The sequence below is a fragment of the Sprattus sprattus genome (assembly GCF_963457725.1).
Source record: "Sprattus sprattus genome assembly, chromosome: 2".
Lineage (NCBI taxonomy): Eukaryota > Metazoa > Chordata > Actinopteri > Clupeiformes > Clupeidae > Sprattus > Sprattus sprattus.
The window spans coordinates 28,313,102-28,338,175 of record NC_137921.1 but is presented as its reverse complement, the minus strand read 5'-3'; the positions used below and the strand labels follow the sequence as shown (position 1 = coordinate 28,338,175).

Here is a 25,074-nt window from a genome sequence, read left to right as displayed (position 1 = left end):
GCTAATGGCCCTGTTTAATTTGTGAAGCAACCTTAGAAGGGGGCTGGGCAGGAGGGCGTGACCCCGTGTGACCTTGACTAAGATAAGTGACTATCAGAGAACAGAAGTTGTGCAGGGCTGGAGATGTTAAGACAATGGCTCACTAACGGCCCTCACATCAAGCTCACACATCCCATGGGCTGATGGGAAGGCTGGTCGTTTACATTTACAGGGCGCATCACAATGGGCCGGAGCGCTGGGAAATTCCAGACACGAGATAAGCAGTGATACAGACTCTGGTAGGGTGCGAAAGCATTTTTATTGTTTTTAACAAGGCGTGACGTCACACAAACAGAAAAAGACAGACAAAATCAAGATTACAGCTCTGTCTGTGTTTATGTTGGTGAAACCCAAGCTATGTATTGTCTAGTCTTCCTAGTCTAGACTATTTAAGCTATGGGATGCTGCTGTAGTCTCTCCACCTGATCTACTTGTAGAAACCCTCTGCCCACACAAACCCATCCCCAACATACTGTAATACTTATTCTACCCCATACTCTTTTCTAGAATTTTCCTGCAATGTAAATAAGTGCCACCATCAACATGTTTTTCTGCTCCTTCTGTACTTACCCTTGTAAAAGTAACCCTATGAGTATACCCAGTAAGCTGTTTTGTATTTATCATGTATATACCATATGATGTTTGTATGTATTATGGTTTTTTTAATTAAGGCATTTACCACATGTATGCTGTGTACATTTACCACTTGTACTGGGGAAGAAGTTCCTCTGTATCGCATCCCTTTCATCAGAACTTGCCTTCAAGCATATTTCTACTGTAAACTTTAAGACTAGAGGCCATCACGACTTGTCACATTTTGCAGACGTACCTCTTAGTACTGTGTGTGTGAGACTGTAACTACCACTAGGATTTGAGGGTCACAAAGCATACATTAAAACCCACTCTTGAGTCACAACCGGTTGCATGGCTCCTGTGGCTTGTTCTGAGTCTCCTCTTGCCAATGGTGCAGCATGCTCTCACGTTAGAAGTATGAACGTCTGGGAGTGGGAAGGGAAGCTCGCAGTGCAGTTCTTTGGGAATAACCCTGTCTCAGTGGAATGGTTGTTGGCCCAGAAGTGTGTCTGCGTGTAAACAGTGATTAAGGTGCAGTCATGGGGCAGCCACAGACTGCTCTCCAGCCAAGCTGCACCGGAGGGCAGCATCAAATGGGATGGCAAGGAGCAGATGGGGCCCGTCTGGGATCGATTAAGGTGCCTGTTTATCCTTAAACAGAAACTTTCCTATCACTGCATGTTTATCTCAGGTTTCCTGAAAAACTAAACACACTGCACGTACACACACACACACACACACACACACACACACACACGCACACACACAGTTCCTCCAAACTGAATGTATAACTTGGAACGGCACCACCGACACTTGTTAGTGCTGGTACTCTGTCTTGCCTTAACACAAACCGAAACTGAAAACACTTGCTCACTGGTGACAGTGAGCAGCTGTGAACTGATGTATCCTCTCATTAGCCATCATTTTAGTCTTACTCTCAATCCAGGCTTTAGTCTTTTGCGCTGGTTGACACACAGTACATGTTGAGTGTCATTCTCTATTGTTTGCTCAAGGTCTGTGGCCACATTTGCAGTAACTGTTTACACATAATCCGCAAGGGCCACGTGTACAAAAAAAAGCAATCTTTTGGGTGACTCCCCATCTGTAAAGGCCCTTTTGAGTTGTGTCACGCACCTACACACATTTGTAGCTACACGGACCTGTCACAAGTCCCCATACACAACACCAGAAGCGACGACTTACGATTCCACAGTTAGTGAGAAGAGCTCAGAGAAGGCCAGATCGTCCTTATACCAAGGTGAAAGCCTGCTAAGGTTCACTGCTACAGTTAACATTCCTCTTAGAAAGGTGACGACGGTGGAGCTATAACTTTAGTGTCAACACTAACGCAGGGCTGAGTATGTGTATGCATATCTGTAGCGGTAATAACGTCAGTACGCGTAAGAGAGAAGCCTAGGTTATGTTTTTTATGTGCTTCATGTCCTGTCCTGAAGGGTGTTAGTTCAGACAATCAGGTACATGTTGTTCGTACTGTGTGTGTGTGTGTGTGTGTGTGTGTGTGTGTGTGTGTGTGTGCGTGTGTTTGTGTGTGTGTGTGTGTGTGTGTGTGTGTGTGTGTGTGTGTGTGTGTGTGTGTGTGTGCGTGTGTGTGTGTGTGTGTGGTTGTGTGTGTGTGTGTGTGTGTGTCTGTGTGTGTGAGTGTGTGCGTGTGTGCGTGTGTGTGTGTGTGTGTGTGTGTGTGTGTGTTTGTGTGTGTGTGTGTGTGTGTGTGTGTGTGTGTGCGTGTGTGTGTGCTTGTGCGTGTGCATGTGCGTGTGTGTGTGTGTGTTCTGTGTGTGCTGTTCGTCGTGTGAGTACGAAACCCCTCCACTGAGTATACAAGACAGGCATAGTCTATTCTATTTCAGCTCTCCCTCTCTCTTTTCATCTCTCTCCCTCTCATTCTCTCCCCCTCTCCTTCTCTTCTTCTCCTCATGTGAGGGATAGTTGAAAATTAATTCACTAACAGGCCCAAATCTCACCGGGTTGGAAGCAACAGATCTTTTTTTAGGGTACAGAGTCTAAAAATACAGTTGCTACCCCGTCGCTCCCTTGCAATGTCCCTGGAATCCTTCACATACTTACACTCACTCTCTATTCCGGGGGTTGGCCTGGTTATTTTTAGAGCTGTGAAGGGTGGCATTTTTCCAGCCAGATCAAAGGCACTGTGTCAGATTACACACTGGAATTAATTTCATTTAATTTGTGCTCCCCTTCATTTTTGAGCTCAGCTGAAAGTGGTACGCCTAAGCAGGTGCTTTATAATATGATTGGAACTGACTATTGACTCGTTCATTAGCTGATAGTTACTTCAAAAGGATTCATGGGTCTATCCTAGGCATGTCTCTCATTTTGAAGGTCTTCCACAAGAATAACTTTTTTTCACTTCATGTTAGTGGACACACAACAGAGCGCTTTTGGGTGAAGTTCTGTTGCAGTGGTTACATTTTAACATTTCTTTTTAGACAAAGATTACTTACTAACTTGCTACTTACTCACTCACTCATTCACCCACTCATTCACCCACCCATGGACACACTTACTTAAACTCTAGCTGACTTTGGAATTATTTTAAATTAAATTAAATTCAAATACATTTTTTAAAGAACCATCTCATGCAAATGGCTGGATCTGGCCCAGTGCCGGCTCTGATCTGGCTTGGCTCTGTGAGCAGGACCTAGGAGTCATCCTGTGGTTCTCATAGTCCCTGATTTGCCATTTCCCTGTTTGGTTTTGGATTTCCTTGGCCAGTGGTGTTTTTTTTTTTTATGAGCCACTTTACGGGACCGCTACGCCACCACTTTGAAGCTGGCCGTCCGCCATAAACTCAGAGCCCAGCCAAGGCGGAATGGAAAAGTCCACTATTGTTGTTTCAAACCTAAGGGTGACCTTTGAGTCTCTTACACATCACCTGGAAACCAGGGGTCAGCGTGATACACAGTTCACACCCTCCCCCCCCCCCCCCCCCCCCCCCCACACACACACACACACACAGCGGCCTGCCCCTGTCGCCTGGAAGCATCCTGTGCAACCTTTGGAAAAGAACAAAGTGTCACCCGAGTCGAACAAAGACCAAAGAAGTGACCGTGTCACGGTGCTGAAATCCTACTCAGCACCCAAAGCATTCCTCTACACACAGTCTCATATTGGCAGGTTGCTCTTTCAGGACAAAGTTTACATAACTACTTATCCAATCATTGATAAGATCAGTTAATGTTTACACTTACAATGCTGATAACTCAAAGGCTTCTGCAGAAATTGTAAGTCATGTTTGTCCTTCCGACAGCATAAATACATTTCATCCCTTAATCTGTGTTCCTCAACAACAAGATCTCGATCTGGAGGCACAAACACATTTTTTTTGTATCACATCTTAATATCTTAATACTCTATTCAGTGGGAGAGAGAGAAGAGCTTATGTGACTATTATGGCTTTTCTTCACACTGTGTTATTATGCACTCATCAACACTCAGCTGAAGTGCCTTGCACTACTGCCCCCTACAGGGTGTCGTGAGGCTGCGAGGTGAAAGGTCTTTAGGATTGGTGGCCATCGAGGCCTGCCAAAGCCTTTCTTAGGCTGAATGTTTGCCAGACCAGTGTCTCACTACGCTCCACGATGACTTGTGAAACGCTGAAACGCTGTGTTTGTGTGTGCTTGAAAGGGTGAGGGGGAGAGGGAGGGAATGAGGGAGAGGGGGAATAAGAGGGGGAATGAGAGAGAGAGGGAATGAGAGAGAGGGAGTGAGAGACAGGGAGTAAGACAGAGGGAGTGAGAGAGATGGAGTGAGAGAGAGGGAATGAGAGAGAGGGAGTGATAGAGAGGGAATGAGAGATAGGGAATGAGAGAGAGGGAAACTGAGAATGAGAGAATGAAACTGGAGAAGGAAAGTCAGCATACATGATGGGAAGATTCTCTTCCTCATTTCACCCTCCGGATCTTGAGCCCAGGAGTTCTATTATCTTTGTTATATTCTTTTGTACACATGTGCTGCTGGGGTTGTGGAGCAATAAATAGGTGGGTTCCTTATCAATTTGATCCCAATTTGATCTCTCTCAGTTAATACTGCAAGCCAGCAAGTAAATGCCAATTCCTCAAAAGAGGCGAGAAAGGCTTGTGTCAGAATCTCAAACATGTCCATTAAAGGCACCCAGTGCAACTTTATATAAACATTCAATGAAAAATAAATAAATTCAATTTCTAGTCTTTTTTACACGTAGTAAGTTTCAATAACTCCATACCATTACATGTCGACATTCAAGGAGCAAAGATGAGACGTCGTTGTGTGGTGAGAACTGATAGAAAATCGTAAACAACAACAATCGCCGGTGGGGAGAGGCCATTTTTCCACTGACTGGAATCCTGCTTTATTTATTGTGGGTCACAAAAAATAAAGAAAATGGCGGCGATTGTTGTTGTTATCGATTTTCTATCAGTTCTCACCACACAACGACGTCTCATCTTTGCTCCTTGAATGTCGATATGTAATGGATTGGAGTTATTGAAACTTACTACGTGTAAAAAAGATGTGTAAAAAAGCCTCGAAAGTTGCACTGGGTGCCTTTAAGGCATTACAGCTTATACGGCACACTCATGAAAACGGTGTAAAACAACAGAAGAAGGGTGTACTGCTCGAGATATATTCAGAAATGACTGTGTGGAGAGCCAAACACTGAGAGCAGTCCTTCTTCTGAGCAGCGCTTGGTCTCTGCCTTTGCTGCCTGTCTTCTCTTCCAAACATGGGGGGAATACACTTTTCAGATGGAGCTAATGGCTGTTATAAGAGATCGACTTGCCAATGACATTTTCATCATTTGTAATCCCTGATAAACCTGTAAGGAGCGCCTCTCCACCCCCCTCGCTTGGAGGCATCCGCCCAGAGAGTCTACTACGTCTACATCGTCCGGGAAGTGGGAGGACAAGCCCCCCTGAATGAAATAAAAATTTGCTTTCCAACTGTATGTGTCCTCAAAGCTCTGGAATTACACCCTGTCTCTGGACTGCGACACACAACATCTGGGCAGAGAAACCTCCCCCTGGCCGAACCGTACAATAGTCCCACAGCCAGACGGTGTTCCAGACACACACCAGCCCTGCTCCAAGATGCACCCCGCGCTCCTGCACCGCTCTCTGCCCTTCCAGCTGCCCCTGCTGCTGCTGCTGCTGGCCGCCCTGAGCCGTGCCCAGCCCAACGACATCTACGACGAGCCCTGGATCAACCAGTACCGCCAGGGCTTCAACTTCCAGTGCCCCCACGGCGAGGCGCTGGTGGCCATCCGCAGCTACTTCAGTGAGAAGGACGGCTCGGACCGGCTGTGGAGCTTCGAGTGCCAGCCGACACCTTACAGCCTTGGCGAGCCAACCGACTGCTGGTGGGACGACATCAACCGCGGCGGGATGGAGTGGTAGGTGCCCTGTGTGTGTGTGTGTGTGTGTGTGTGTGTGTGTGTGTGTGTGTGTGTGTGTGTGTGACCAGTGCTTTACTGACCATCACATCAGAAGAGTGACAATCAGCTTGGCTTATATCTAGACGTTCCTCTGTGCTTTGAAGTTGCAATCTGTTTCAAGAGTCTGGCCTGAAATATGTGATAGCTGGCTGGAGTGAGCTGTAAAATGGCCGTGAACTGCACACTGGTGACAGTTCAGTCCCACAGCATCTGGCCAGTGCAGTTTATGGCAGCCAGTTTGCAGTTATTCCCAGGTGCTCTGGTAGTCAGTGACCGCAGGCAGCAGGAGATGGATGTTTTTTTAAACATTTTTAGAACTAACCCTCTCATGCATGTAAGTATCTCCTATCATTGTTAGATTGGTACGTTTGGTTTAACAGGCTTAAATCTACTAAATCCCACTGTAACCACTATCACTAAACACTAGACCGTTTCTTCTATATTTATGCGGGCAGCTTTATTGCCATATAAGGTAGTTTCAGCTCATTATTGTAGTCAAAAGAAGAATAGATCCCAGATTGTCTGCAGTCACCCTTGACTCGGAATCCAGCCCTCAGTCCAGAATTCTATTTGGTAATTCAAAACAAATACATTTTTTTATACTTAATTTATCTCTTACAATAGGCCTGTACATCTGGATAACTTTAAAGAGATATGTGGCATACATGTCTAGGGCAACATACTTTTATATATATATTATACATACAGTATATTTATAGATACTATAATATATATATTTATATATAATTTTCCATTCAAATGTTATTGTAGAGAAAAAAAAAAGGGTTTTCAGTGAATCAGTCCAAATGCCATGAAAGGTAATGTGAAAAAGATAATAGACAATGTCAATCACAAGGTGAAAAAAAAGAGCTATGGTTAAACCGTCTTGGAGAGGTTGATGCAGAAGGTGGCTTTCCATCATTCAGTGTCGGTGAGGCAGGCTGCAATCTTGGTGGAGACACTGGAGACCTCGTCAGACCCAGGTGGACGGGAATCATTTGAATATCACTCCTCCAACAATGGCCGGAGAACAATGAAGAATGTTTTTGTATGTTTTTGCAGAAGCCGTCAACCTTTGTATATAGGTATGAATTATGGGAAAGAGAATGGCCCTCAAGCTGTGCTTTTATAAAGGTTTTATAGAGGTCTGATTGTCGGGAGAAAACTGCTCATGGAACGACAGCTGTTCTGCATTAATGTCTGAGTCATTTGTTTATCGAAGCTGATACAAGTTTTAAACATTAAGAGATGATCGATCTGAAGCGGACAGGGATGTGAGGCAGATGTGTTTGTGCCTTTAGCATTGGCTTCCAATTTACTGTCCAGTTCCACACTCTGGCTCAAGATTACGACCGCACATCCTCTCTCCCCACGCAAGAATACAGCGGCAAAGTGCAGCTGCCTCTATTTACTCTCAAAATGATCATTAAACTGGCGCTGCATGCAGGTTGTGTGGTGCAGCAGCCTGGAATCAACCCGCCTGTGGTCAGTCTGTGTTCAAGCTAACGTGTCATTTTGTCTTTATATGTTGTTCAGACGTCAGATGCCTTTAATTTCTACATTAGTGTTAAGTGGATACAATTAAATTGTGCAAAGTGTTTTGAATGGAGAAGATGGGTGTCGCCATATTCTCATTTGTCTTTTTTGAATGCATGATTGAAGGCGATAGTACAATATTAGCCTTTTTGGGAATATGTGTAGATACTGTCAAATTAAACTGAAAAGGACCAATAGCGTTTGAGCACTGCAACCACTACCCCACACCCAGACCAGAGGTTTCATATCTCAAGATACATCTGTAGAATTCCAATCTCATATCTTCGGTATAATGCATACTTTGCATACTTGATTATTCACAGCATAATTCTGGGGTAAGCTAATATCATGAAAAAAGAGGTCTTCACATGTGTTCCCATCCACTTCATTTGCACATGACACCTCTCTCCCATCAGTGCATGTTATGTTTCTCAACTCACCAATATAGACCTGGGTTGCATGTCTATGTATCAGCACAGACCTATGTATAGACAAGATCGGCAGACCTCTGAAGAAAAATGACCATCGCAACAAGTCCCACATGCTTCCTGAGGTCAACATGTTCGGCTCATGGTAATCACATGTCTACCACAGGCTGAAAACTTCACATACTGCTATGCAGCAATGCATTCAATAAGAGAACAGATGCTCTTGTTCTCAGTGAGCTGCATGGTTTTACATGCACCACCTCACGGCACAACACCACAACACCAAGGGATGTTTTTACAGATGACATGTACGCGAGCCTCGTAAAGGTCATTATTGCCACACAACACGGGCCCCCAGATGGCCTTCCTCTGGCTGACGGTGGACTTGTTGCATGAACAATGACCCGGCATACTACTACTTCGACCCAGAAAGGTGTACTACTGCGAGAAAGGAACAATGACCCGGTGTACTACTGCGAGAAAGGAACAATGACCCGGTGTACTACTGCGAGACAGGAACAATGGCCAGGTGTACTACATACAGTGTTACAGGAACAATGACCAGGTGTACTAATGCGAGACAGGAACAATGACCAGGTGTACTAATGCGAGACAGGAACAATGACCAGGTGTACTAATGCACTAGATGAATAATGACCAGGTGTACGACAGTGTTACAGGAACAACTAGAAAATGCATTTCCTGAAGGAAATACCAGTGCATGAAATGCAAAAGTTAGGAAAGGAAGAAGAAAAGAAAGAAGAGTGGAAGAAGGAAAGAAGAAAGGAAAGAAGAGTGGAAGAAGGAAAGAAGAGTGAAGAAAGGAGAGAAGAGAGGAAGAAGGAAAGAAGAGTGAAAGAAGGAAAGAAGAAAAGAAAGAAGAGTGAGGAAAGGAAAGAAGAGTGAGGAAAGGAAAGAAGAGTGGAAGAAGAAAAGAAAGAAGAGTGAAAGAAGGAAATCATAGTTGAAGAAGGAAAGAAGAAAGGAAAGAAGAGTGAAAGAAGGAAAGAAGAAAGGAGAGTGAAGAAAGGAAAGAAAAGTGAAAGAAGGAAAGAAGAGTGGAAGAAGGAAAGAAGAGTGAACAAGAGTGAAAGAGAAAAAGAGAGTGAAAATATTGAAAAAAGGAGATAAAAATGGAGTGAAGAAGAGAGATTGAGTGTGAGAGAAAGTAGACTGAGAGGGATAGAGAGAAAGATGGAGAGATGGAGAGAGAAAAAAGTAGAGAATGGAAGGTGTCTTAATGTTCCTAGTTACAGTTAAATTGAGAGGGACAGAGAAAAGGTTCCTTGGATTTGGCGCAGGTGTCAGTGGGGCACAGGTGCAAGCCAGTTTAAAGACCCTATTATGATGTCATAATGGCCCAATGTAAGTCAATGGGAAAATTTAGATTCGTTTTTATTTAAGATCTTAAAAAGTATAAAGTTTAGAAAAGTGAAAAATACATAGCATAAGTGTCCTTTACAAGACCTACGCGACAAAGTTTGAATGAAGTTTCTACGTTAAACGCTTCGGGCTGAATTAATCGCAGAAAAAGGTAAGAAGAACTAGAAAATGCATTTCCTGAAGGAAATACCAGTGCATGAAATGCAAAGGTTAAGAAAGGAAGAAGAAAAGAAAGAAGAGTGAAAGAAGGAAAGAAGAAAGGAAAGAAGAGTGGAAGAAGGAAAGACAAAAGGAAAGAAGAGTGAAGAAAAGAGAGGAGAGTGGAAGAAGGAAAGAAGAAAGGAAAGAAGAGTGAAAGAAGGAAAGATGAAAAGAAAGAAGAGTGAAGAAAGGAAAGAAGAGTGAAATAATGAAAGAAGAAAGGAAAGAAGAGTGAAGGAAGGAAAGAAGAGTGGAAGAAGGAAAGAATAAAGGAAAGAAGAGTGTAAGAAGGAAAGAAGAGTGAAGAAAGGAAAGAAAAGTGGAAGAAGGAAAGAAGAGTGGATGAAGGAAAAAAGAAAGGCAAGAAGAGTGGAAGAAGGAAAGAAAAATGGAAGAAGAAAATAAGAAAGGAAAGAAGAGTGGAAGAAGGAAAGAAGAGTGAACAAGAGTGGCTCTGGATGAAGAGATAAAGAGAGAGTGAAAATATTGAAAAAAGGAGATAAAAATGGAGTGAAGAAGAGAGATTGAGTGTGAGAGAAAGTTGACAGAGAGAGAAAGATGGAGAGATGGAGAGAAAAAAAAATAGAGAATGGATGGTGTCTTAATGTTCCTAGTTACAGTTAAATTGAGAGGGACAGAGAGACAAGAGGTTCCTTTGATTTGGCACAGGTGTCAGTAAAGCACAGGTGCATGCCAGTTTAAAGACCCTATTATGATGTCATAATGTCCCAATGTAAGTCAATGGGAGACATTTATATTCGTTTTTCTTTAATATCTTAAAAAGTATAAAGTTTAGAAAAGTGAAAAATACATAGCATAAGTGTCGTTTACAAGACCTACGCGACAAAGTTTGAATGAAGTTTCTACGTTAAGCGGTTCTGGCTGAATTAATCGCAGAAAAAGGTAACAAGAAGAAGAAGAAGAAGAAGAAGAAGCCTAGGAATAACAATACAGGGCATTTCATGCACTGTAATAATAATAAGAAGAAGAAAATGCCTAGGAATAACAATACAGGGCATTTCATGCACTGTAATGACCAGGTGTACGGCAGTGTTACAGGAACAATAACCAGGTGTACTACAGTGTTACAGGAACAATGACCAGGTGTACTAATGCACTAGAGGAACAATGACCAGGAGTCACTTGCAGTATTGTATAGATGTATGTTTTTATTAGTATGTGTGCACTCCCTGTAGGAAAACACTCATCTGCTCGTGTAGAAGAGGAAGGGCGTTGACAGAGAGGAAGCAATGTGTTTTTTAATAGGGAAGATGAGTGTGCTCAAGGGCATTCTGGGAGTCAGATTGCAGTGTGTGGCCTGCATCTCGATATGCATGAGTGGAGTGCCTACCTACGTATGTAAACACGCCTACAGGTGAAAGCATGCTGCCTGATGATGGGTTGCAGACGCAGGGCGTGTGTGTGCGTGTGTGTGTGTGTGTGTGCGTGCGTGCGTGTGTCCGTGTGTGTGAAGCATGTGGACAGCTGCATGTGCCATGCAATCCCAGGTCCTGATGTCAACATGTATTTAAACCAGTTCCAGCCCTCCCACTGTGATCTCATTCCATTAAAAAAAAAAAAAGGAAACATCTATCAAAATTAAACAACCAAATGCTCTCAATCGGACTTTCAGAAAGGAACAAAAATATCTGTGTCCCCTAAATGTTCAGAAAAAAACATGTCATCATCTGCCGCAGACACCACACAGGAAAACAAAGATGAAATGAAGAATGATGAAACACTATTTCCACCCAGACGCAGGACGTCACACTGGTTCCCTTGACGAATGCACGCAGGCTCACTCACTGCAAACCCTCCCTTCGTGTGCACACACCTATAGGAAATAGGTCCTCTAATCAGAGTCTCATTCGCTCCTGCTAAAGAACAGCAGCATGGGACCACTTAAGTTTCTCCGCTCTCAGCTTCCCAGGCTCTTCTTACGGGCTTATTCAACGTGCAAACAGTAGGGAGTCACATTAGTTTACCACATTTGAAAGACCAAGACGGCATTATGAATCAAAGTGCCGCAGCAAACTGCCTTTTACAAACACAATATTTATTTAACCCACCTGAGGCCAAGTGCCTTGCTAGGATAGCGAGTAAATGTGTGAAGTGGCGGTCTGCTGCATCGCTGTGCACCCCTCGGCACTCAACACTCTTTAAAATGATATTGGCAAAATTTGCGATCAGGGGTAGGGGGTGTGGCAGCGGTTGCCGCGGAGACAAAAATTAACGTGTTGCCCCTTTTTCCCGGGGCAAAGCAACTGCCCTTCAAAATTCCTGTGCACGCCCCTGACCAGCAGTAAGTTACAAGTCCTACGTAACACCATTTAGGCCTTAATATGTTTTAGGTCTTAGCTAAATGGAGACTCTCGTTAAAACCCACATAGGGCACAAAATAGCCAGTGAAGGAGGCCCAGGCATGAACTTCCCCTCGCAAAACGCCACCGCTGAACCCTATGCAGTTCTTGAAGCTGGAACTTCATACGAGCTCTGGTGCCATAGAAACAGAACTAAGAGAGTCACTGGAGCATCAGAGCCATTTGCCAGCCTGAGTCTCAGTCTCGCTCTTTCTCTTTGTTCTTGGTCCATGTTGTACTGGCGGCTTTCCCCTCGCTGGCGGTCTCTCAGCATTTCCACACAAACTTTCCATGTTGGGTTTGCGATCCAGGTCCATAAATGTTAGTGCTGCTTCCTGTCTGTTTGGAGGTGCTCTCACATTTGGCTGAGCTGTGGGTATCACGGTCAAAGCCCTTCTTGCACTGAGGAACCCTGACGTTATTTGTCCTTAGAAGGCCATAAAACTGTAGTGAAACATGACCAAACACACTCTCTCTCTCTCACTCTCTCTTTCTCTCCCTCTCTCTCTCTCTCTCTCTCTCCCTCTCTCTCTCTCTCGCTCTCTCTCTCTCTCTCTCTCTCTCTCTTGCTCGCTCTCTCTCTGTCTCTCTCTCTCTCTCTTTGTGAATTCACATCGCAACTCTCGAAACATTTAGCATTCTTGTCAAAGTTTCCGGAAAAGGCTGTCAGAATGGGGAAAAAAGCTAAGTGGATGAAGCAGAGGACGATGAAATGAGCTTGGTATCAATCACTGTCCCTGTCAGGCCCTTCTCATTCATGAGCTCTCCTGTGGTGTATTGCTCTTACTGGATGACAGACAGGGATAGTCTGAGAGAGAGGAGGAGAACCTTAGCGGCGAGGATATCACGGAGGTATCAGAATCATCAAGAGTTAACCGTAGAAGCAGGTCTCCGTAAGGAGCCATGGGACGTCCCTAATGAACCGGCTCTAGATCCAGCGTTTGTTAAGGTGGCATGCAGGAGGGATTTTGCTCCGGGTTAATTGGGTGCACCACGGCTGCCTTTCATCCAGTGGAAAATCTGTCCCCACCCCCATCTCTAGGTTTTTTTTGCTTTGTGCCGAGGCCAGATAGCCCCCACTCCACCGTGGGCTGCTTGGTCGATATGTCTGTGTGCCTCCCATTTGATTAGTAGAGAAGAATTAACCAGTCCTGTGTCCAGACCCTGAAGAATGCAGTCTCAGTGTTGTAAACAAGACTTTGTACACTAACTTCGAGCTGAGAGAAAGAGCAGAGTTGTTTGTTTTGGCTTTGTGCTAAAGTGTGTGTAAACAAGACAGATCATTGTCACTGATTGCTCCACACGTATCCCTATTTGTTTCACCTGTCCACATTTCATCACATGTGAACACAAATGGCCGTGCCATGATGTCCCTATCAGCAGGGGGGGTTGTTTACAGTCCCACAAAGCGTGAATGCACTGGGTTGAACCACACCCCACCCTGTGGATAAATGGCTGATGCTCTGGAAGGCTTTTGCTAGTTTCCAAACCAGCCCCCCCCCCCCAACCCCCTCGCACACACCCACCCTCCTCCTCTCACACTATCAAAGCAGTCACTTTGATTTGCGCTCGGGCAAAGAAACAGGCACTCCACTGGGAGAGGCCTAACCTAATTCCGATTGGCTGAGGTCCGTTGCCCATGGTTGTCTGTGTTGCCATGACAGTGCACAGGGGCTACATGCGGTTGATGTTAGTGGCTCTGTTGTGTTGACAACAGCCTGTATGGGCCATAAACAGGGTGCTCTGTAAACAAACCTGTGCTTACACTAAACCTGAGGACAAAGCTGGAGCTTCAAGTAACTCAAATCCCATCTGTGAGTCCATACAAATGAAATGTCTCTTAAAACCTCCTCTCTACAGCAGTTCTTTAAACGCACTGGCTGCATCAATGTCTGCTTTTCCTGATTGAGCTTTGCTTACTGTGGCATGAGGAAAGGTCCCTGAGGATCTAAACCACCAGTGCTGCGTCTCCCGATGAGATGAGGTGGAAAATCAAGGTCCTGCAATCAAGGCCGAAGTTTCCACCTCTACGTGGGGTGGGTTTCTAATTTTATCTTATTTACTTATTACAGACAATCACTGATCGGAGCCCGCAGAGAGAATACACACCATGAAGGTCACCCTGAGCGGCCAGAGGCAGCTCTTTTCTGATATGAAGATTACATTATTTGGGAAACTTTTTTTAAAGATTTATTTTTGGGCTTTTATCAATAGTTTTAGTGAAGAGTGGGACAGGAAATGAGAGGGAGAAGAGGCATGGAGTGGACAGGAGAAATTACATCAGGGCGGAATCGAACCTGTGTCCTCCATGGGTATCAGTGCCGAATGTGGTCAGGGTTACTGGTTGCGCCACAGTGGCCCCCATTTAGGAATCATTTAGAAGTGAGGCACAACTGTGGATTATCTCTTAGATATAATGTTCTCCACAAATTTCGAGATGAAGACAGTAGCGCCCCTAAAGTTGTACTGTATGTTCGATACTTTTCACCAATCGTCGGTCATTCTTCATCTTACATTCCTTTAACCTCCTGTGCTAACAAGGAAGTCCTTTCGACTGAGACTGACAAGAAAGCCAGCTAGACATTGCAACCTGATTTATGAGCTTCAAGACACCCATTTCAGGTTATATTAACAAATCCTGTATTTTATTTTCTGATGAGGGCCAAACCGAGTTATAAACAAGCTAAGACATGTGTGGGAGGGGATGGCAGGTACTGGTTCTATATATAATTTGACAGGAAAATGAGAATAGCTCCATTTTGCGCCTATATCATCCACAACCACTATGCTCACAGAGACGGAACATTATCTCTCGAAAAATGGTCTTAAATCATGTCAGCAAAGCTTCTTGGTGACATTTAGGTATGCCTGTCAGCGAATGTAAGCTGAGCCGTGACACAGCAGCCATCATTGGCATGGTTCACATTCATTTTTTACAGGATTTACACAGTAGACATGCTGCAAGTTCTTAATGTTCAACAGTCGCATAAAGGGGAACTATCAACCTGGGTTTTTTTTTTTAGATATTTTAGGGTCGAAATGTTCACTTACTAGGGACAATTAATGATTGAAATCGGTCCACTATTGAGTTAGAATGCAAAAACCGGCACTTGCTAAATGGCTATACAATGGAATCCTATGATTGCAACATCACAGCACATCAGAGTAAAGCGCTTGTTTTCGCCACTGAGAGACTCGTAAATGTAATTATAAAGGACTGACAACATGTTTACCTTATCTTACTGTAAAGAAAATATAGAAAATGACTGTTTGTACATTCAGGGCCTGATTTACTAACAGGATTGCGCCCATTTCAGGTGTAAAACAGGGGTCGTAAACATAAAACAGTATTTAAAAAGGAGGCGCATTTGAGTAGAAGCGCATTTTTACGCTTTGTGGCTGTGTGCCGCAACGAGATGGGAGGTTATAAGGAACGTGGGCGTTAGGCGCAAATATATGGGAGGAGAGAAGTTAAGTGCGCCTAATGATGTATTGCGTGGTATTTACTAAAACTGCCTGGCGAGCGCGCGTCTCTAATTTGCGGGATAATTCTCCGCCTCATAAAAGCACGTCTTAACCAGGAAGCGCATTTCCATTGAGTCTGAAAACGTTGATATGGCAGCAGTTATAAGAGCAAGGCAAGGACATAGACAGAGACAGCGCACAGAAATATTTTTTTCAACTCGTATAACACTTTTTCAGTTAAGTGAACCACAAATCATTAGACGGTACAGGTTAACCAGCCACGCAATACTTCAATTACTGAACCAGATCAGAGACGACATCGAACCCTCCAACAGACGATCACATTCCATTCCATCAGTTGTTAAACTCCGGACAACATTGCAAATATTGGCATCCGGATAATTTCAAACAGTTATAGCATCAGCAGTTGGTATATCTCAGCCTTCACTCAGCCAAATATTCACCCAGATACTCGACGCATTGCTACGGCACACTGGTCAGTACATCTCCCACTGCCATAGCTGAAATTAGAGACATCAAACAGGACTTTTTTTGAAATTGCAAACTTTCTGAACGTAATTGAAGCCATTGATTGCACCCACATCCAAACATTCCCACCTTCAATCCACAAACACATTTACCGAAACAGAAAGCACACATATTCAATGAATGTCCAGGTAATTTGTGATGCCAACATGACCATTACTAAAGTGGTAGCCAAATACCCTGGATCTGTCCATGACAGTTTTATCTTCCGGATAATTTCAAACAGTTAAAGCATCAGCAGTTGGTATATCTCAGCCTTCACTCAGCCAAATATTCACCCAGGTACTCGACGCATTGCTACGGCACACTGGTCAATACATTTCCTCACTGCCATAGCTAAAATTAGAGACATCAAACAGGACTTTTTTTGAAATTGCAAACTTTCCGAACGTAATTGGAGCCATTGATTGCACCCACATCCAAACATTCCCACCTTCAATCCACGAACACATTTACCAAAACAGAAAGCACACATATTCAATGAATGTCCATCATATGTGATGCCAACATGACCATTACGGGATTTCTCCCGTCTTTTAACGGTGCGCTAAATAATGATTGCCCAGCGCGGATCTGGTTTGATTAATACCACGGAAAATAGGGAAAAACACTGTGCGTTAATGTGCGCCTTGGCAAAGGCGCAGATTAAGCTGCGGTCGCAATGTTAGTAAATCAGGACATAAAGGGCGGAGTAAGCACAGATTGCCCAGCGCGGATCTGGTTTGATAAATACCACGGAAAATGCGGAAAAACACTATGGGCCCTATCTTGCACCTAGCGCAATTGACATTGTCACCGACGCATGTATCATTCCTATCTTGCACCCGGCGCACAGCGCGATTTTCCCTCCAGAGGCACGCTTCGAAATGAACTTGCGTCGACATGGGCGGGGGCGGAACAGAGAAGGCGTTTCTCTGGCGCAAGCGGTATTTTGCAGTTTCAAAACAACGCCGTGCGCCGTGCGCCGTGCGCCATTGACCAAAAAAAAAGCTGGTCTAATGTCAGAGGCGCAATGTCTTAAGTCTGTAACGCGTATTCAGAACGCTATTTTAAGGGCGCATGTGCTTGCCCGCACAGTATAGGACCTATAGGCTACACTTTACGAACTGTCGTCTACACGAGAGATTTATACCAATTATTTGGCAAGCCATATATAATTACAAGGAAAAAGTATTTACCACATGAGGAAATCATTGTGATATCCATATCCAAGATATTTTAAAAATAGGCATACATCTAGCGTACACATTGCCCCAAATGATTCAGGTTAATTGTAATGGCAGTGTTGTACCCGATTCAGCAGATGCACCCCCTCGATATTTAGTCTTGTGAAACGCCGTGTCAAATACATTCAACTTGCTCAAAGGAAAATTAAGTTAATTAATTTTGTAGTCATGGCTGGGGTAGGCTGTATATTTCCACAGAACAAAAATGTGTTCTTTTGCGTTCGCTATTATCCGAGGTTTTTGGAAGAAAAACATCGGTTGTTTGTACTCTTTAGAACAGTTCTAAAGACTGTAATAACTTGTGTTCTTCTCTTCCATCTCTTTCACAAATAATGAAATCGTAGTATAGTATTTTTCCCTGCATTTGTTTAGGCGAACTGGTTTCCTTTCCGATCAAGAGAGGGTGCTGAATCGGGTACAGAAGTATGGGATCCCTGGCGTCCTTGGCGCTATAGACTGTACCCATATTCACAGACGTGCCCCCCCCCCCCCCCCCCCCCCCCCCCCCCCCCCCCCCCCCCCCCACGCATACATAACCTAGTGATTCAGTGAGGGTGAACCCAAAACATCGGAAAGTATGTTTTTGTGACGTTTATTTCAAATATGTTGCCACCAAAAAACGAATGCTAGTAACTGAAAAAATACAAACAAGAAATGAAAAGTAGAACCATTTCTCCAAAAAAGCATGGGAAAATATTGCCGTGATTGTTTCTGGTAACACACGTTCTGGTGGCCTCACGGTCTTCCTCCCGGTAATTCCGCCATCACGATAACAAGCCGCTTTGCAATATGCGCTCCTCGCTCTCAAAGGGAATGTGAGAAGACGCTCTGATTGGTTTATTGCATATTACGCCCAAACCACACCTATGGCTAAGTAACCTCCTTTGGACCAACCCTTTTGACACTTGCGCCCAGCGCAAGTGTGTTTTTTCCGCCGTTAAAATAGCAACTGCGCCATAGAGCCGCCCACACAGCTACTTGCGTTTGGCGCCATCCTACTTGCGTTTCTGATCGGCAAGATAGGGCCCTATGCGTTAGTGTGCAACCGCAGATTAAGCTGCGGTCGCAATGTTAGTAAATCAGGCCCTCAGTGTTTTACTTTCTGGTAAACAACGAAGCACCCCATTCAGTTTAAGGTCATGTACATATTTTCACATAATAATGTTCCAGACAATAACCTAGCTGTCACTGGCACATGGCTTTACCAGCTTAGCTTTGGCAAAACCCTTGACGTTAAACACCTTTGACCCAAGACATCTGTTCAATTCCTTCCCTTGTGCTTTGCAGGTCATCCATGTGCTCCAACAATGGTCTGGTGGCAGGGGTGCAGAGCCAGTACTTTAGCGCGGTTCTGGACCGCGAGTGGCAGTTCTGGTGCTGCCGCTACAGCCGGAGGTGCCCCTACTCCTGCTGGTGCGTCTGACCTGCCTCTCCACATGACCACAGGGACCTGCCCTTCTTCTGAGAGACCAGATCTCCATCACACACACCTCTCTCACTCAATCATCACACACCTCAATCATCACACACCTCTCTCACTCAGTCATCACACACCTCAGTCATCACACACCTCAGTCATCACACACTTCTCACTCAGTCATCACACAACTCAGTCATCACACACCTCTACCTCAGTCATCACACACCTCTCACTCAGTCATCACACACCTCAGTCATCACACACCTCTACCTCAGTCATCACACACCTCTCTCAATCAGTCATCACACACCTCAGTCATCACACACCTCTCACTCAGTCATCACACACACCTCTACCTCAGTCATCACACACCTCTCTCACTCAGTCATCACACACCTCAGTCATCACACACCCCTCTCACTCAGTCATCACACACCTCTCTCACTCAGTCATCATACATACACCTCTCTCACTCAGTCATCACACACCTCTCTCACTCAGTCATCATACATACACCTCTCTCACTCAGTCACACACTTCTCTCACTCAGTCATCACACACCTCAGTCATCACACACACCTCTACCTCAGTCATCACACACCTCTCTCACTCAGTCATCACACACCTCAGTCATCACACACCCCTCTCACTCAGTCATCACACACCTCTCTCACTCAGTCATCATACATACACCTCTCTCACTCAGTCATCACACACCTCTCTCACTCAGTCATCATACATACACCTCTCTCACTCAGTCACACACTTCTCTCACTCAGTCATTACACACCTCTCTCACTCAGTCATCACACACCTCTCTCACTCAGTCATCACACACCTCAGTCATCACACACCCCTCTCACTCATTCATCACGCACCTCTCTCACTCAGTCTTCACACACATCTCAGTCATCACACACACCTCAGTCATCACACACCTCTCTCACTCAGTCATCACACACCCCTCTCACTCATTCATCACACACCTCAGTCATCACACACCCCTCTCACTCATTCATCACACACCTCTCTCACTCAGTCTTCACACACATCTCAGTCATCACACACACCTCAGTCATCACACACCTCTCTCACTCAATCATCACACACCTCAGTCATCACACACCCCTCTCACTCATTCATCACGCACCTCTCTCACTCAGTCTTCACACACATCTCAGTCATCACACACACCTCAGTCATCACACACCTCTCTCACTCAATCATCACACACCTCAGTCATCACACACCTCAGTCATCACACACCTCTCTCACTCTGTCATTCTGATGAAAAAGTGTGCCAATTCACTATTAGAATGTGTCGAGACACTGTCTTCAGCCTGTATGTATGACTGTATATAATCCCCCTGCAGGAAGACCCAGGAGAATCCAGAGTACTATCAGGAAGAATCTGACTTTGTCGTCCCAAGCTACGGCTACTTCATCCGAGGGGCTCAGACCACTTTCAGCGGGGTGCTCAGGTTGGCCAACAGCAATGACTTCTCTCTTCTTGTTGCAAAGACACTCTATATTGCAGACATACCTCTTTGCAATCATACATTGACCGTAGACCATAAAGACAATGACATTCTTCCTTCTGTTTTATTTCAGGGATCGGCAGTGGAAGTATATCCTGTGCAGGATGACAGAGCATGACTGTAACTTTGAGAATTTTTAACTCACAGAAAAGGTTGTGAGCTTAACTCACGTACTATATGGTGCTTTCACACATTTTTATACATTTTCACATTTGTATCACTTTCATCTTGTAAATGGAAAGTATCTGTAAAAACTAACTCTGTTATATTGTTTGACTGATACTGTGTAATGTAGTCGCGTTCTAGTGTGTCTATCATGTCTTTATTATCTTATTCAATCTTTGTAATACAACTAATAAAATAATACTGACCTGTACAAATCTGTAACTTCCTACTCTATATTTCTTTCCTCCCTACCATACTTTTGCAAATATCATATTCATATTATTTGTATTGTGAAAAACAAGTAGAAAATCTTATTTAATGTATTGTGAGTTGCAGGTAAGTATGTTTGTTCATATGTTATATAATATATATATCAGCATAAGCATTTAACGTCCTTAAATGTAATTTTTTATTGTAAGCCACATGCTGAAAGGTGAATGAATAAAGTTAAAGTTTAAATGTCTATATTTTCCTCTTCAAAGACCACACATCGCTGTTTTTTTTTCCAGTAAAGTCACTGGACATAAATCTTGCTGTATCGCGTGCTGTGCTTCCAAGCCCAAGTCTCTTATCGCTCCTGGGCAGTAATTACAGCAGTCTGCTGGCTGCGTTGTGCGGCGCATGTCTCAGAATCCCTGACCACACAGTGTCTGCGCTTTCAGAGACAAATCCACACCGATGTCTCATCCAAGGATTTTTAAAGAGCAGGGCTGTACCCTCAGAGTACACAGAGAGCAGGAAATGACAGTGTTGGTATATTCCAGAAGCTTTATACAGTAAGTGCCATACCTAAGACAAAGCTGTCCAGGCTGCAGTGACCGGTAGAGAAGCACAGCTGTCCTATGAGGGAACTTAAAAGTGATGAAGAAGTGCATGCTGGTCACTGTGTGTCAAGGTTACCCAATCAGAATTCAAGACACAAAAAGCTCTGAGCTCTACAAGAGACTAAGACTACACACTTTCACTGGAAAATGTATACAAATATGCTTTGCCAAGGATCTTTTAAGGTGTGAGGGTAAGTGGCAGCAAATGCAAGTGTTCAAAGGTACTGTAGATGCTCGTCCAGTCTTACCCCGGGACGTTCCAGAAGCAGTATTGTTCCAGCACTGAAAAACAGGCCCAAACTATCAGAGAAGAAGCTCAGACTGGATTTATGGGAGGACTGAATATCAGACACCAAAACATTTGGCTCGTACAAACTTCACACATCTTTGGCACATCTCACTCAATAAAAGAGTCCTGGATTGGATAAGATTAAGTTTGTACACAACCTTTTTAAGGATCAGGGGAAGTAACCACAGAGTGTCATGGTGGCTATAGACTGCTGCTATCTTTTTCTCTACAGGCAGACTGTGCCTAGTTTAGTCCCACAATCTCCATCCCTTATAACATTTGGTGTGGTGTGGTGTTGTGTTGTGTGGTGTGGTGTGGTGTGGAGTGGAGTGGTGTGGTGTGGTGCGGTGCGGTGCGGTGCGGTGTGGTGTGGTACGGTGTGGTGTGGTGTGTGGCGTGTGGTGTGGTGTGGTGTGGTGTGGTGTGGTGTGGTGTGGTGTCACTGGGGTGAAGGTCTGTATCTTCTGCCCCTGCGCCGGTTGGAACCTGGGCGTTAGCCAGCAGCTGCAGCCCTCTCCAGTGGACACTTGGGACCAGGCCACAAGAGACACACACACACACACACACACACACACACACACACACACACACACACACACACACACACAGCCCTCTCCAGTGGACACTTGGGACCAGGCCAGCGGCCCTCAGCTCTGTTTATTTATGGCCACTGAGCCAAGGATCACAGAGCAACATGAGCTGTCTCCAAGTCCCGGCACCGATGACACGAGGCACACTCACACACACACACACAAACACACACACACACACACACACACACACACACACACACACACACACACACACACACACACACACACACACACACACAGCTGTCTCCAAGTCCCTGCACCGATGACACGAGACACACTCACACACACACACACACACACACACACACACACACACACACACACACACACACACACACACACACACACACACACACACACACACACACACACACCCACACACACACATCTGTCTCCAAGTCCCTGCACCGATGACAGGAGACACACTGCCAGCAGGGCCGCAGGGACACAGCCACCCTCCTAGAGACACACACAAGGATATTGGGGGGGGGGGGGGTCCTTACAGCAGAATGGACATGGTGTGTGTGGGGGAGGGGGGGGGGGGGGGGGCTTCTGTCATAACTGAATGGTGTGTGTGTGTGTTTTCCACATCTCTTAACCACACGGATGACAACAGTGGAAATGGGAGGTTGTGCTCATCACAGAATAGATATGGTGAAGTGGGGTGCATGAGTTCAACAGCAATGCTTTTTACTACTCTTCAACTACACCTCCTCGGACTTTTAAATGTTGAGGACCATAACATGAACATAACGGTGAACACGTAATTATGGTGTGTTGCAGGAACGTGTGTGGCTGTACAATTTAAACAAACAATCACTTTTGGAAAACTGTTAGTCAGGCCAGTGTATAATTATGGGATAGAAATGATGGTTTAGTCCAGCAGCTGGCCATTATCAGTCCCAAACTGATGAAAAATACAAAAATAAGCTTCCTAGTTTCTAAGCTGTGAGACAGTTCTCATAGGATCTGTGCCAGGGTCAGTTCAGATCTTCACAGCCTGCTCATAATAGCAGTTTAGGGGTGATGTGAATAAATGCTTTTCAAATGAATCCAAACAGGAGTAAGAGTAAATAAAACATAACAGTACAAACAACCCCATGCCACCAGTCAGTTAACGTGGGGGTGTTCCTCCTGAACACTTCATGGCACTTCATAAAGGCCACATCGGTATTATAGAGAGTGCAGGAACACAGCATCACAAAGCATGCTATGATACAGTGTGACAGTTTGTATAGACATCTGCTGGGGGAAAGAAAATGGACATACTTTGCGAGCCGATCGTCTTGCCCTGAACAAATGTGACATGGCAGCGGCCTCAAAAGAATAAAAGAGCATGCTGTGCGCTCAGTGGAGGGAATGGATCGAGCCCGGTCCCGGTCCACATCCGGCCCTGTGCCGGGCCACATCAGGGCTGAACCCATTCCAGAGCGCTGGCTATTTGAACTCGGGTACACGTGATGTTTTGGACAGTGGCATGTGCTGTGCGCTGCGGTGGAGTAGAGCGCAGCTTCTCCGCGGGTCGGACCGGAGTGCAGATGACATGTCGCATTAGAAACGCCTCACAGAAGGAAAACCCAGGCCGAGTCCGGATTCGGACCGGCGGGAGACTTCGGAGGCTAATTGGGGATTGGGCACAGCGGTTTGGGAATAAGTGGCTGATGATTCCATACTGTAGATCGCCGGCTAAAAGCAGATTAAGACATTAAAACCAGTGGTCACTACAGGGCTGCGGCAGCCGGGTGAAAGTGTACTCTCCTGCAGTCTGCGGGGGGGGGGGGTTGTTGGAGTCGGCACCTCAAAGCAACCGCACCGCACGACTGCACTTGTGACACTCAGGCAGACACTACAATGGGGGGCTAACAGAACCATTAGAGCCACACACACATACGCACACAAAGACACACACATACATACGCGTGCGCACATGCGCTCCCACACACTCATTCACACAAATGCACACACACTTTCACATTCACATACGCACACACACACACGCACACACACATGCACTCACTTGCACACTGCACAGCACAGCTTGTCTGACTGCACACACACACACCCATACACTAAGCTCTGTGGGGGCTCAAACTTCTGTTACTCAGACCACAGGGATTTGTCTCCCGCCTGGAATGTCGCAGAACAACAGCCTCTTGATGTCTCAGTGTTTTCTGCTTTGTCTGCTCCTGACCTTCCATGAGGAGCACAGCTCAGGAGAACAATATTGACCTCCATGTTTCCAAAAGGGGTCTGGCCCCGTAGCACAGAGCAGAGTCCTCACATTCCACTGCTGTTTGTGTGTTTATGTGCACCTTGGTTCCAGTAAAGGATGGTCCTGTTGCAGGAACGTGTGTGGCTGTACAATTTTACCAACAATCACTTTTGGAAAACTGTTAGTCACGCCAGTGTATAATTATGGGATAGAAATGATAGTTAAGTCCAGCAGCTGGCCATAATAAGTCCCAAACTGATGAAAAATACAAAAATAAGCTTCCAAGTGTCTCAGCTGTGAGACATTTCTCGTAAGATCTGTGCCAGGGTCAAATGAGACAGCAACAGCCATAATAGACTTGACACACGTGGGCCTCGTGCACACCATGTTTGATGAAGAGGATGGGGACTGGAAGCTACAAACCATGGACAGAGACAGTGGTGTAGTCCAGGGTGTATGCAGGTATACGGAGTATACCCACATTTTTCAGTCAGCATAGTGTATACCTACTTCCCAAAACAGGGTGTTTATCCTGGGCTGTATGGGCTGCTTAAGAACAGAGTATTAAGAGTATACCCACTTCTCCAGTGACCACTACACCAGTGGACAGAGATGACTCTCTCTTTCTCTCTTTTAGGTCTCTTTTCTCCTGGCCATGACATGAGGTGAGTCTCTCTTTCTCTCTTTTAGGTCTCTTTTCTCCTGGCCATGACATGTGAGGTAAGCCCATAAAAGAGATCTCCCTATTAGCTCCTTAGTTTCTCTGAGACAACAATGAGATTAAAAGTGAGATTTAGGCTGAAATCTCCTGCTTCTCAGATTTCCTTATG

General features: G+C 45.0%; 1 protein-coding gene across 1 annotated transcript; it reads left to right on the top strand.

The window, feature by feature from the left end:
- Window positions 1-5,714: 5,714 nt before the first annotated feature.
- dpt (dermatopontin) lies at window positions 5,715-20,338 on the top strand (the record flags this gene model as incomplete). Its single annotated transcript, XM_080833749.1, has 4 exons — window positions 5,715-6,016; window positions 18,491-18,616; window positions 19,997-20,104; window positions 20,235-20,338. 4 exons carry the CDS (start codon window positions 5,715-5,717, stop codon window positions 20,299-20,301), a joined length of 603 nt encoding a protein of 200 aa, XP_080689875.1. The 3' UTR covers window positions 20,302-20,338.
- Window positions 20,339-25,074: the final 4,736 nt, after the last annotated feature.